General features: G+C 39.9%; 1 protein-coding gene across 1 annotated transcript in view; it reads right to left on the reverse strand.

The window, feature by feature from the left end:
• Window positions 1-10,041, reverse strand: part of CCNY (cyclin Y) — a 121,056-nt gene extending 111,015 nt beyond the window's left edge. Inside the window, exon 1 of the mRNA XM_014060170.2 lies at window positions 9,274-10,041. Within this exon, the coding sequence (XP_013915645.1) occupies window positions 9,274-9,427 (154 nt within the window). The 5' untranslated portion in view covers window positions 9,428-10,041. The remainder of the gene's footprint in view (window positions 1-9,273) is intronic.
• Window positions 10,042-14,804: the final 4,763 nt, after the last annotated feature.

Below are 14,804 nucleotides of genomic sequence, written 5' to 3' on the forward strand. Positions count from 1 at the left end.
ACCAGTAGTGGCAGTGGCAGGAGGCTCCAGAAGCGTCGCGCAAGCACGCACACACGAGCAAACTTGTAGTAAAAAAAATGGAAACCCACCACTAAGGAGGAAGGAGTACAGGTAGTTCTTGAATTATGACCACCATTGAGCCCACAATTTCTGTTCTTAAGCGAGACAGTTTTAAGTGACTTTTGCTCCATTTTACGACCTTTCTTTTCATATATTTTTTTAATTAATCACTGCAGCTGTTAACTTAATAATGAAGTTGTTAAGTGAATCTGGCTTCTTCATTGGCTTTGCTTATCAGAAGGTTGCAAAAGATGAACACCCGATCCCAGGACATTGCAACAATCATAAATATGAGACAGTTGCTAAGTGTCTGAATTTTGATAACTTAATCATGGGGTTGCTGCAGTGATTGTAAGTGTGAAAAATGATAAGTCACTTTTTCACTGCCATTGTAACTTTGAGTGGTCACCAGATGAACTGATATAAGTCAAGGACTACTTATATTAGGGTTGTTCGTCACCTTGAGTTATTTATAAAAGTAATAAAGATAGGATTTTTTTTAAAAAAAAACTAAAATAAGTAAATAAATAAATGTAGCAAGAACTGGAATTAGATTCCAAATTTAAAAGCCGAATTAGGCTTTTCGGAAGTGTTTCTCTACCACCAAATCCCTTGTTTTAAATTTGGCTATAGTAGCAACAAAGTTGAACACAAAACAGGAGAATTGTGTCCGCTTCTATATTGGCAATAAACTTTACCAGGATTCATGCAACAGGGACAAAAGGAGACAAGGCACATTCTGTTACTGATTATCTGGAAATCGTGAAAAGGTCTCAGGAATGCAAGAAGAATGTCATAACAGACACTAGACCCATAAATTGCTGAATCAGTGATGCACATGGGAAACTTCGCAGGAAAACTAAACAAACTTTGGTTTGGTATTGATTTGCTATCCCCATTCTTCCTTAACTTCCCTGTTCTCTTCACATGGGATACACTAACATCTGACAGATGTAATTACACAGCGTCATATATCACATTTTTATGCCAGCTGCTTTACAAAAAAAACTACCCACGCCATTGTATGCTAAATAATTATTTTTCTATAGCTGCCCATTTCTTTGGAAACGTAATACATAGATTCATTCACAAAGCAGTGAAAGGTTTTGTCACAGTTGCTTTGTTGCTGGTCTCTATATAAATGACAGTGGATATTTTAAGTAGCTAAAGCAATTCAACTCTTAGAACAATTGTGTGACAACTGGTTTTTGTATGTGAATGTGCAATTCCATCAACCATGCATTGGTTGACATTTCAATGGCAATGCATGCTAATAATATTTCAAATTATAAACATTTTTTACATAGCAATATGTCACATCTACTGAATGAATAGCCTGCATGATTACATTTTACTAGAAATCTCAGTATTTTCTACACTTTATCAAGAGATAAAACCACTGTGATTATTTGTGGCTTGTTCTCTAAACAACAGCGAAAACTGTTAGATAAAAACTCAAAGGTTTATTCCTTGTTTGCATACAGCTGGCTCAGATTTCTCTGTAAAATTATGGTCAAGTATACAATTTATGTATATTGGATTCCAATAATTGGAATTCACTGATTTGTTAATTGAACATTTGAGAAAAGACTCATATTTTAATAAGAAAGCATATATATAAGTACTCTGGCATTTTCCCCTTCTGTATAAGCTAGAATTATAAAGGCTATAAAATGGTTTAGAATAGAATAACAGAGTTGAAAGGAACCTTGGAGGTCTTCTAGTCCAACCCCCTGCTTAGGCAGGAAACCCTACACCACTTCAGACAAATGGTTATCTAACATCTTCTTAAAAACTTCCAGTGTTGGAGCATTCACAACTTCTAGAGCAGAGGTGGGTTGATCCTGGTTCAGCCCGGTTTGGCCAAACTAGTAGTGGCAGCAACGGCAGGCTCCGCCCACCCACCCGGATGATTCTGCACATGAGCGTGAGCGAGCACGAGCAAACCGGTAGTAAACCGTTTAGGAACCCACCACTGTTCTGGAGGCAAGTTGTTTCACTGATTAATTGTTATAACTATCAGGAAATTTCTCCTCAGTTCTAAGTTGCTTCTTTCCTTGATTAGTTTCCACCTATTGCTTCTTGTTCTACCCTCAGGTGCCTTGAAGAATAGTTTGACTCCCTCTTCTTTGTGGCAGCCCCTGAAGTATTGGAACACTGCTATCCTGTCTCTCCAAGTCCTTCTTTTTATTAAACTAGACATATAGTATATTCTTTATTGTCATTGTACAAAATAAATACAACAAAATTGATATCCAGTTCCTGCAACCGTTCTTCATGTTTTAGCCTCCAGTCCCCTAATCGTCTTTGTTGTTTAATAACCAAAAATATATTCTCTCCAATTTATACATTTAACATTTCATTCAAATTACACACAAAATATATCCCAACACATTTTAACTGTGTGATTGCATTGTAATTTATTTTGAAGTAAAGCATTTTAAACAGCCATTGAAAAACAGTATTTTTAAAATGAATGTTTTGTGGCTATTACAGTCTTTTCATGTTGTTGGCACACTTAAAAATTCTTGAGCAATTTTGTCCTGGATTGAAGCTGTTCTTGCATTCTAGGTTAAAGGAAATAAACATCCCTGTCTAGCAAATAAATCACTTTGAGAACAATCCCTTGAAAAGAGTTTGTCAATCATGCAAAACAAATTTAGCATACAATCAACATTTTATTAGGGACAGAATTAGATAGGATTCCATTTTGTCTAGATTTGACAGTGAAAAATGTCAGTCAAACAAGAGGGCTTTATTACAAGAAGAAACCAGAGCTATAGATGATTTTCACAAGACCCACAAGTACAATAATACCCTTGATTGATTTGTGGCATTAAGACAACCCTATCTAAGAAATAATAATAGCAGGAAAATTATTGCCTCTGAACTTAACATGATCATTTTTCAGCTAAGGAATGAAATAGGCAAATAACCTTCCTTCCAAAGCAAGTTTGATCAGTTCTTCAACATTTTCATGTCTGTAATCTCTACTCTAGAGAAATCTACGTTTGATGTACTTGGATTAAACAGTTTTTTTAACAGGAATTTGGATGGTTGTAACGAAGGTGAAATCCATTCTGTCTCCAGCGTTCACCTACCCAACTCACGTTAGCAGTGATGCTGTTTCCTACACTTTGCCAATTTTTACCATAAATGCCTTTTTAATTTTCTGATATTGATTATTCCATTGACTCATTTTATTAAGAAAAGAGTCATCTTCACATGAACAGACCTTTCCATACTTCAGCTTCAGATCAACACCTATTATGTAGATGTTAACTGCCCCTATATTGTGTAAACTGATGTTTTTGATTTCATCTTGAGATATTTACAACGGTTTTTGAGTTTCAAGTCAAGTTTCTCCCTTGCACTTTTTTTTCTAGATATCTCTTTCCAGCCGAAAGAAACTATTCTGTTTTTTGATAAGGAAATTGAAAAGGAATAAGAAAATAAAACATATCTTAGAACAGCACCTTCATTGCTATGCAAACTAAGATTAACTGGCCTGGTCTTTCTTCTACAGGTAGCCCTTGAGTTAGAATCACAGTTTGCACCAGAGCTTCTATTGCTAAGGGAAGCAGTTGTTAGGTGAGTTAAGCCTAATTTTAAGACATTTTTTGTTATGGTTGTTAAGTGAAACATATGATCATTAAGCAATAGCAACCACATGATCACAGCACACTGCAACCATCATAAAAACATGCCTGTGGTCAGGGCTATAATTTTGATCCTTTACTGCAGGGGATATGACAATGGTCACGTGAAGACACGTTATGTCATTTTCAGACCATTGTAACTTTGAATGGTCACTAACAAATGGTTGTAAGTCAAGGACCAACTATACTAATGGCTGAGTTTGTTTAGTTCATGACTCCACTGTGGTGTCACTAATTCAGGCCACCTATGGTTATACTTACACCTGCCGTCACACACACCTTCTGGTTTTTTCTTGTTCCAAAAATACTTCAAGCCACTTGGTGCTTCTTCACAGCAGAAGGCTGAGTAAGCTATTTCTTGAATATGAGGTTAAATGTCTGGATAGTCAGGATTTAAGAGCTATGCTTATGGAACACCCTCCAGCTGCAAGCAACTAAACATATTTATTTGTCTATTATGCTGTTCTCTTTCAGAGTATGCAGCATTATGACAAGTATAGGAAAGAAACAAGATGATAAAGAAATTAAAGGCAACAACTTTCATTATAGCCTTCATGCCTTTCTAGTGTTCTAAACTGTCCTTGTTTCTATTATATTCATGCACTTCTTCATGTCACATCTTTGGTTCTTTAACCTTTTTGCTTCCTTCTAACAGTTTCTTGGTCTTTTCAGCCTATTCAGTCTTCCTTCGTATGTTTACTTTACTATTTGACCCTAATTCATTATTTATGTAACATCAACCACCACAACATGCTTTTTTAATAGTGTATAGCATGCTTGAACTCAATCCATATCCATTCAAACATTTGAACAGAATAGAGCTGGAAGGGAACTTGGAGGTCTTCTAGTCCAGCCTGCTGCTCAAACAGGAGAACCTATACAATTTAGTGACTGTGTGGTCTCTTACCTTCAATATCTATTCCATCTCTTATTTTACAATGCATACTTCTTAAGCTTTCCAACTCTATTGCATTCAACTTCTATTTTTCTTGACATACCCAAATTTCATTTCTTTGTGGCAAAGTGGGCAGAAATGTTTTTATAGAAAGTCATTTTTATTTCGTATGGCGAACATTAATCACCTACAATAGGAGTCTCCAAAAATGCTGGGGAATTCCGAGAACTGAAGTCCCCAAATCTTAACGTTGCCAAGTTTGGAGCCTCGTGACCTACAATAATCCATTGCAGAGTTGTCCACAGCTAGCCATAAATATTCAAAATGACAAAAGTGCATCATGACACTAATATGAAAGGATAAGAGTTTTCATACATTTCTTCACTTTCTCCCTTATCCACTTTGAGGATATTCATGGACAGAAGAAGCTCCTTACCAGCATTTATACATTTCTACACTCAGTTTTACTTACTTTCCATCAGGCAACACCAATTAAGAAGTAGAATTTTTTTTTAGCAGCATGAAGAACCTAACAAATGAAGTTCATACAATAGTTGCTGTTTGCAAAAACTTGAAATTCAATTAGCATAAGTAGTTTATTTAGTCTATGAAATATCAGAAGTCATGCAATCACTGATATACAAATATAGTTTAAATAAAGTGTCAGAGGACGGACGGATAGGATAGATAATATGTACGCATATATGTATGTATGTATTCCGAGAAAAAAACTATTAAATTAAGATGAAACCATAATAAAACCACCCTAATATGGAGCACAGCATAACCATTTAGTAAACTCAACATAGCAGTTGTTAATAGTGGAAAACATCACTCATATAGAGAAAAAAAATGCCATTTCCATGACATGTATTTCCATGTCAACTGTCCCTAGGAATTATATTACATTCTGTACCAAAGCTTTCATCTCTGACTCAGTTATTTAATGTTCTGACTAAAGTACTGTGCACCACTGTGCCTTTTGAGAAACAAAAGTGCCCTTTCGCTGATTTGATAAACACCAAAAACCAAGTTTCCGTTTGAAAAAAAAAAAACTTATCATGATCAGCCACAGCCAGATTAGTGTCTGTTAGGGTTAGTGACCTTAAAAGTTTTCTTATATATCACGGGGTATTCCTTAATATCACTGTGCCATTACAGCAACACTAGTCCTGTAATGTAACTTCAACAATTAATGCACTGGTAGAGAGGCCAGCCAAATCTTTCTTTTGCTGTAGCTTTTAGAACATAGACTAAATAGTGTTGGAAGGAACCTTAGAGGTCTTCTAGTCCAACCCCCGGCTCAGGTTATACCATTCTGGACAAATGGCCATCCAATTTCTTCTTAAAAACATCTAGTGGTGTAACAAGGTATCAAATCCAGGTTTACAAAATTACCGAAATGAAAAATCCAAAAGATTTTGGATTATTTTACATGCACACACAAACATTTTCATGATAATTATTTTACTCCAAAAGTAAATGCTGTATAGGTAGTCCTTAACTTATGATCATGTTTTAGCCCAAATCTTCTGTTGTTAAGCAAGACAGTTAAGTGAACTTTGCCCTATTTCACGACCATTCTTGACATAGTTGTTAAGTGAATCACTGCAGTCATTATATTAATAACACAATTTTTAAGTGAATCTGGCGTTCCCACACTTTGCTTGTCAGAAGGTATCAAAAAATGATCACATCCAGGCCCCAGGATACTGCAGCTGTCATAAAATATGGACCAGTTGTCAAGCATCCAAATTTTGATCACATGACAAGGAGATACCGCAATGGTATAAAGTGTAAAAAATAGTCATAAGTCACTTTTTTCAATGTCTTCCGGCCTTCCGCACAGCCCTTAAGAACTGGCTAGCCCGTCAGGCCTGGGGACAAGGATAGTTGCCCCTCCCGAATGATGAATGTATGTTGCTTATTACTTTTATTATATGTGTCTATGTCATTGTTTGTATTTCCCCTCCCTGATTTTATGTGAGCCGCCCTGAGTCCCCTCAGGGAAAAGGGCGGCCTACAAATGTTAATAAACAACATAAACAAACAAACAAACAACATAAACAATGTCAATGTAACATCAAACAATATGTAAGCAAATGACTATAAGTCAAGGACTACCTTCGTTTTCTGTATTAACAATCATAACCATCCCTTTTTCTATATTAATAATAATAAAAAAGTAAGTGTTACTGTAATCTAAGATTAACCACTGAAGCTAAAACAGTAGATCTTTAGTATATAATCCTAACATTCACATCTAGGAATAAATACTACTAAATACTGTGGGACACTGAAGGAAACCTAAGTAATATTGCAACTGGATCAAATTCCACACATTATTTAAGGAAAAAATGTATGCCATATTCCCAAGTAAGTTATACTCATTTAAATATCTGGTTATAATATGGAACAGCAACCAAAGTTTATTTAAAGGCAGACGTAAAAAAGAGACTAAGAATTGCATTTCAGTTCACCAAAGCATTCATTTGATTTGACAGGTAAATGAGATTTCCCTGTTTTCAAGTAACATTCAAGAATAAGGCTTCTTGCTCTATATATCATGTTAACGAGTGCTGTAAGTGGCATCAAGTGATCCCAATTTGTCCCCAAACTATAACTTAAATAGGGATTAGGAGGAACGGCAGTTCTGAGGGGGGTGACAGGCAAATAAGTCAAGATGGCCATCACAACCAAAAACTGTGCCCCCTTTTCACATGCTCCTCACAAGACATCCATAAAAATGGGTACCATTTTCAGCCACTATCTTGACTTGTTTGAGCACTTTGGCCTTGCAAACATCTCCATACAGAAGAAATCTGTTATTCCATACCAAAAGCTAGCATTTCTCAGTGTTTTATAAGACCAAACATGCCCATATATAAGACCATGTCTAATGCCCAGACAGCAAAAGGGAAAATGTTTTTTTTTATTAAAAAATCACCTGGGAAGATTCTATCTTACTTATTTTTGATTGTCTGGTTTCTGAAGTTGGAAACAATAGTAGAGACCCTCTTCCTAGTGCCCCATTCACACCCCCAAACTGTTCTCGCGAAAAGCAATTGCCTCTATAGTGCTCTGTTGAGGATATCCTATGAGAATAAGACTCTCCTGTGGAACACTTTTTACATCTAGAAGAAATATGGTTTGATGGAAGTAAGGAGGGAAATTATGGTCCAAATTCTTTGCTCCAGAGGAACACAAGTGAGAAACCACCAGTGACTATGAGGTTACTTCACCCACCATTTCCCCACATCCCTCTGTTAGAATGCAAAAGGAGCTAAAGGAACATGTATGGATTATTTAGTGTATGCTATAAAATAATTGTCATGGCTTCCCTTTTAAAGACTGAGAGGCTTGGGACAGAATCTTTATTTCAGCCTCCCATTTATTTAAAACATTTATATCTAGTTATTTCCTGCCTGTATTATTTTCATAAATTAACTCAAGGCAGCAAACATATCCAACACACCTTCCTTCTTCTATTTCTCCCACAATAATCTTGCGAGGTAGACTGGGCTAAGTGTATGACTGGCTTGCTAAGGTAGCTTTCATGGCTAAGAAAGGACTTGAACTCAGAGCCTCTCGATTGTAGCCTGATGCCTACCTGATTCTTTATATATATTAGTATAAGATGCAGAATTTTTGTTTCAGCCCACCAAATATTTATATCCTTATAGCCTGCCTATATATTATTTCACAAATAATTCAAGGCAGCAAAAAAATCCATCTCACCTTTCTCCTCCTATTTTGCCACAACCACCTTGCAAGATTGGCTGGGCTGGGGCTGACACTGACGCCAAGCTGGCTTTCATGGATAAGGTAGGACTTGAACTAGGAGCCTCTTGCTTTCTGGTGCCTTAACCCACTAGACCAAACTGGCTCTTTACATATAGGGTTAAACAGATAGAGGCAGAATCTTCATTCCAACCCCCAACTTTATTTATTTATTTATTTATTTATTTAAAACATTTGAATCTTCATTTCAGCCAGATGTTTCCAGTTTTCCTGTAAAAAAAAAAGACTCTTTTTTGTCACAGATGGAGAACTTCTATGGACTCCTGGAAAAAGGGGGGGCGGAGGCTTGAATTTGCAAGCCATACATAGTTGGGACAGCCAGAAGAATGGGAAAGACCTCCAAGTTCAGCCTCCGATGAAGGCTAAGGGATTAAAGTTTGAGTTGCTCCCACACAGTCCTTCAAAACAACTGCTTTGGTTTTCCAACCTGCCTACCCACTTTTGAGGTGCCCAAGTCTGGGACCGGTGGGAACCCCATCACTACTACTCCCCAAGTGAAAACCATTCAAGTCACCCATTACTCACTGCCCGAGTTGCAAACCCCGCAAATAGGGCTCTGAGGCCCGCTTTCTCACCCAGCAAGTGCAGACTGCACATGCCCAGGGGCACTGCCGCCTTGTACCACACCCAAGCGTCCCACAGTTGATGCTTAGTTTTCAACTGGGGGGGGGCAGAGGTGTGGGGGGGATTAAAACAACACCAGCGCGGGAGGATCAAACTAGTCTTCCTTCACCCTCCCCCCCCCAAAAAAACCCCAAACTATTCCTTCCCATCTTGTCTTGCGTAAGTCGCCGCTGATCTTCTCCCACCCGCGCTGGAGTGTTCGTACGTTCCCCCTCCCCCCGACTCGCGTCTTACCGTCGATATTCTCCCGATCGCTGATATGCTGCAGGTTGCAACCCGTGTCGTCGCGGCTCAGCTCGGTGTCGGGCCGGTAGGACTCCAGCCGCGAGTGGGCATTCCTCCGCAGTTTGGGGCTGGACGAGACGCAGCAAGAGGTCACGTTCCCCATGTTGTCCGCCGCCGGGACCGGGCAGGCAGTCGAGAGAGGCTGGACCCAGGCGGGGTAGTAGTAGAAGAAGAGGAGCGGAGGAGGCGGGGCGGGGAGGAGAAGCCAGACGGGGACTAAGACGGTGGCGGTGGCAGGAGCAGCAGCAGCAGCAGCGGCGGGAGTTACCAGCGGCTGGTGTGGTGTGAAGCCATACACGGGTTGGAGAACCAGCACCACCGCTGGGGGAGGAGGAGGAGGGGGCGGCGGCGTGCACAGCGCCTCTGGTTCCCACCGGCCCCGCTGTTCTGCCTGCGCTGCGCCCGGAGGCTCATGCAACCTCCTGCACTGGCAGTGGCATGCACTGCTGCAAAACTGGGCTAAGTCGGCCGTCGTGCGAGCTGTTCGTGCTGCTGTTGAGGAAGAGGAGGAGGCGGTTGCAGCCTTAGCGCCATGGCCGGCAGCTTTAAATCTTCTCGGCTGGCCCGGACCGGTGGCTTCCAGCCAGTGGCCTACAGGAAAGGGGAAAGAGGAGGAGGAGGGGCAGCAGCAGCAGAAGACCCGTTGAGGCTCTTCCTTCCCCAGCAGCAAAAGCAACAGCAGCAGCAGAAAAACCTCCGGGCTGCCTTTTGCAAAAACGGTTCCGGTTCAAGTGGGTGGGAAGGTCGGTGCCTTGCTTGCTGCCAAGCGGGCGGGAACACCGGGCGAAGCGAAACGGGAAGGAAGGGGGGGGGGGACGGGCTGCCCCTGGGTTAAGGGCCAGGATCACCGTCTTTCACTCCATTGACGGCTCCGGAGCCGCAGATGTGCTAAATGTCACTTCGTGGAAGCCCTGGGACGCCTGGGGCTCCTGCCTTGGCATCCCCCTGCCTAGACGGGTTAAATAGGTGATAATTGATCGGGGAGGATTAAAAGAAGGAGGAAAGGAAAGAAAGAAGCATTTGCTGGTTTTTCAGGTATGGAATATACGCATGTCATCCAGATTCAGAAGTCTGAACTGGATGAGGCAGCCTTTTGCCCCCCCCCTCTTCCCCCCCCCTTCCTACTGCTGAACCCGGGGCAGAACTAGGAGTTGGGTAGTTTCTGGTTCAGCCAGTGGTAGAAGACCCATCCTTTCCCCTTGGCAAGCTGTGCATCCAAACCATCCCATACTGAAAAACAGTTTGACAGGTCCAAGCATAGCATCTTGTTAACTCTATAGGTAGTCCTCAACTCCCAACCATTTGTTTAGTGACTATTCAAAAGTTATATAACATCACTGGAAATAAGGGTCTCATGGTTATACATATGACCGTTGCAACATCCCCATAGTCGCATGATCAAAATTGAGATGATTGGCAACTGGTTCATAGGTATCAAGTGTCCCTGCGTCTTCTGATCTCCTTTTGCGACCTTCTGACAAGCAAAGTCAATGAGGAAGCCAGATTCACTTAACAACTGTTTTGCTAACTTAGCAATTGCAATGATTCACTTAATGAACTGTGGCAAGAAAGGTCATAAAAGAGACAACACCCTCAACAGCTGTCTTGTTTAGCAACTTAAATTTTGGCCTTCACTGTGGTCATAATTTGAGAATTAAAGGTAAATGTTCCCCTTGCATATATGTTCTAGTTGTTCCCAACTTTAGGGGGCAGTGCTCATCTTCGTTTCAAAGCCGAAGAGCCAGCACTGTCCGAAGACGTATCCATGGTCATGTGGCCGGCATGACTAAAAGCTGAAGGCGTACGGAACACTGTTACTTTCCCATCAAAGGTGCTTCCTATTTTTCTACTTGCGTTTTTACATTCTTTCCAACTGCTATGTTGGCAGAAGCTGGGACAAGTAATGGGAGCTCCCTTCGTTACACAGCACTAGGGTTTCGAACCGGCGAACTATTGACCTTACTGATCAACAAGCTCAGTGTCTTAGTCACTGAGCCACTGTGTCCCTTAATTTGAGGATTACCTGTACTCATAAGTTTCCCATGTTATGTAAATATATCTTTGTGTACGATAGCTGTCATTGGCTGGAGTGAAAAAAAAATTCCATTAATTTTGTACCATCTTTTGTTCTTCAGCTCAAGTCAGAGTATCAAGCATGGCTCCTTTTAGCTTTTCCCAAAATAAAATCTTTGTGAGATAGTGAACGGCCCTGAATCATTTAATATGGTTCCATGATGGACTGGACTCAAATATACATTTTCTTAGGCTTCATAAGTGTTTCAGGTAACCAGCCTCCACAATTTATTTTTTTTATTTATAAATCATATTTATATAGCTGCCAATCTCACAGAAGGTGACTCAATTGCTTTCAACAACTCAGTATAACTATAAAACTGTAAAACAATTGTTTCTTTATTTTTTACAAGCAAAAAAAAAAAGTAAAAATAACCTCAGGAACAGATGTAGCACTATGCTGACCAAAAATATGAGCAAATGGGGATTTTAAAAAGGAGAAAGATTATTAGGTAACCAACGGTGGGTTACTGCAGGTTCAGACTGGTTAGGTGAACCAGTAGTTGCAAACTGCATCTATATCTGCCCACCCACCCCGGCACTATGCTGTCCTGTTTAGCCTTGATTTTAATGCAGCATGAGTGTGTACAAAGCGCATGTGTGTAAGGCCAGGTGCACTTGGCATGCACGTAAGGCGAGCATGCACACACTTACATTTTTGGTGTTGGGCAAACCAGTTGTTAATTCATGTACTGCCCACCTCTGTAGGTATATATGAATAAATATGTAATATTTGAAAAGGTATGCACATATTTAAAATCCCCATATTAAATACTTTGGTTCAAAACAACCTGTCTATGCATGAAAGCAAGAGACCATGAGTTCAAGACATGCTTTAGCCATGAAAGGCAGCTGGGTAACCTTGGGCAAGTCATTCTCTCTCAGCCTCACTCAACTCAAAAGTTTGTTGGGGGAGGGGAATAGGAGGAGGAAGGTGTATTAGTTCACTTCCTTGAGTCACTTGTAAAAATAATAAAGGCAGAATATAAATAAATATTTAAGCCGATTAACATAACAAATGATAGCCCAGTTAGACTGAATATATTTTTCATTGTAGAATTAATTCCTTGATCAAGTAATTTCCATGAAAGTTACTTTCTTCCAGTAGTTAAATATTAGTATTTAATCTTAGTATTTAATAAGTTAGTACTTAACCTAAAATACACAAAGTATATTTTAAATACAGGCAATCCTTGGATAATACTGGTAATTGGGAACCAGGATTTCCATTGCTAAGTGATATGATTATAATATGTGATGTCACATGACTGCATCTCTTAGCAATGATACCGGGCACTTCATGTTGCCATTGTTAAGCAGGTATCCTAGGTTAAGTAAATCCCACAAGTGCAGCAGGGCCAGAAGTGTCTTCTTCTGCCAGGTGGCAGAGGATGCAAGCAACTTACCAGAGCTCTAACTGACTGGGGGAATTGAAGGGTTTTTATTCTTCGCAGCCATCTGCCATTAGCACTCTGAGAGTTGATCATTAGCTCTCTGAGGCCACTTGGGGGTTTATCTGTATCCTCAGAGTCATCTAAATCAATGGATATGGATGTAGAAGCTTCTTGGAACTGCTAAAAGGGTGGTGTTATATCCATCCTCCTCTGTTGAAGGAGGGCTGTTCAATTTTAACATAGATATCCTCCTTGACTCTTCTCTCAAGTGCTTACCAGAGCAACTTGCAACCTTCCCAGTCAGCTTTCTATTGACTTTTTGGGGTGTCAGCAAGAAAGGTCGTAAATTACAGTCATGTGACTCAAGGGTACTGGGAAGACACCAACTTTGAGGACTGGAGATAGCACCTTGGTAATTTAATTGAAATTAATCCTGATAATTTATATGTGTGGCTTCTTTTTCCAGAGCTTTTGAGTTATAGTAAAAATTACTTATGTCCCAATAATAAAAAGTCCTACATCCCCATAATAAAAAGGTGGGTTCAGGGGCATACAAAAGAGCCAGAGACATGTAACATGTGATTTCTTGACAATTAGAAATGTAATCTGTCCCCTCCTCCTTCCACTTTTACAACTAGCTTTGCTCAGTTGGGACCTGGCATATTTCATTCATACTTAATCATGTCCCAAAGTGTTAAATAACTGATACGAAATAGCATCTTTGAAGAGATGAGTCCCGCTGAGGTTTGTAGGATTACAATATCTGTCAGATAGTTCCAAAGACATTTCTAGTTATCACTTTACAGCTAAATACACACATGGGAAAAATAAACATCAGAAAGTTGTATTTAAAGGCCGGTGTCAGATGAGTGTTATGTGAAAATGTAGTGTACAGTATGTCACAATTTTAAAGCTTAAAGTGCGTGAAACAATAATGTGAGTTCAGTCTATGGTGATAAATTAAAAGCTTAGGGGGAAATCTGCTACTCAGTCAATGGAATTATTCATTTTCCTCTCTGCGGTTAAAATAGAGAGCATTGTACAGATCTGTGACAATGGTTTAATAGGAGACAGTCTGGTGATTTAGCAAGGCTGTGACATAGACAGAACAACTGGGCTAACTAACAACATTAGTCTATCAAGGTGGTAGTGAGGAGCATAGATGGGAGAAGTTTGCAAATACATGCTCCAATCTCCCTTCTCTGGAAAATTTAATTTAATTTCTGTCCTGTATCCTATATGAATCATGTAGATAGTGATATGATGCAGCTTGACTTTATAATCAACCAATTCTTATTTGTTGAAGGGGAGTAGTGGAAAAAAAACAAGATTAAAATATTGAAATAAATACATAATCGTGTCTCTTTTCCTGAATCACCTTAGCACGATAATGGTGAACCTGTCAGCTTCAGCGTACATGCCAGCTGATTTCCAGCCTTCCGGGGGAGGCCGTTTTCACCCTCCCTGGGCTCCAGATGCCTTCCTGGTGGAGCCTGGGGAGGATGAAAACGCCCACGGCCCGAGGCCCTCTGGAAGCCAGAAACAGATCGTTTCTGAACGTACGATTGGCCAATTGGGCCCGTTTTTCACCCTCTCCAAGCTCCGGAGGCTTTATCACAATGAATTTTGAGAAGCATTTTCAAACAAAGGAAAAAGTTTAATGGCACATTAAAGGCAAAGAATTTTACTGTAGTAGAAACCTCTGTGGTAACTTCGTGATCTGATGTCTTTCACATATATATGTTGGTCTTCAGTTCTGAGGTAACATGACTATATTTCAAACACTTCTGGAGGAAACTGGATAGGTTTAGACTATAGGTAGTTCTCAACTTAATAGCCATTTATTTAGTGAATGAAGTTACCGAAAAAGTGATTTCTGACCATTTTTCACATGACCTTTACAGTGTTTCCATAGGGATATGATCAAAATTCAATGTTTTGTGACTTGCATGTATTTTTAACTGTGCATTGTCTCAGGGGCATGTAATCACCATTTGCAATATGACAAGCAAA

This window comes from Thamnophis sirtalis, unplaced genomic scaffold (genome assembly GCF_051295495.1).
Source record: "Thamnophis sirtalis isolate CommonGarterSnake01/CBP01778 unplaced genomic scaffold, rThaSir2_p1.2 scaffold_4, whole genome shotgun sequence".
Classification (NCBI taxonomy): domain Eukaryota; kingdom Metazoa; phylum Chordata; class Lepidosauria; order Squamata; family Natricidae; genus Thamnophis; species Thamnophis sirtalis.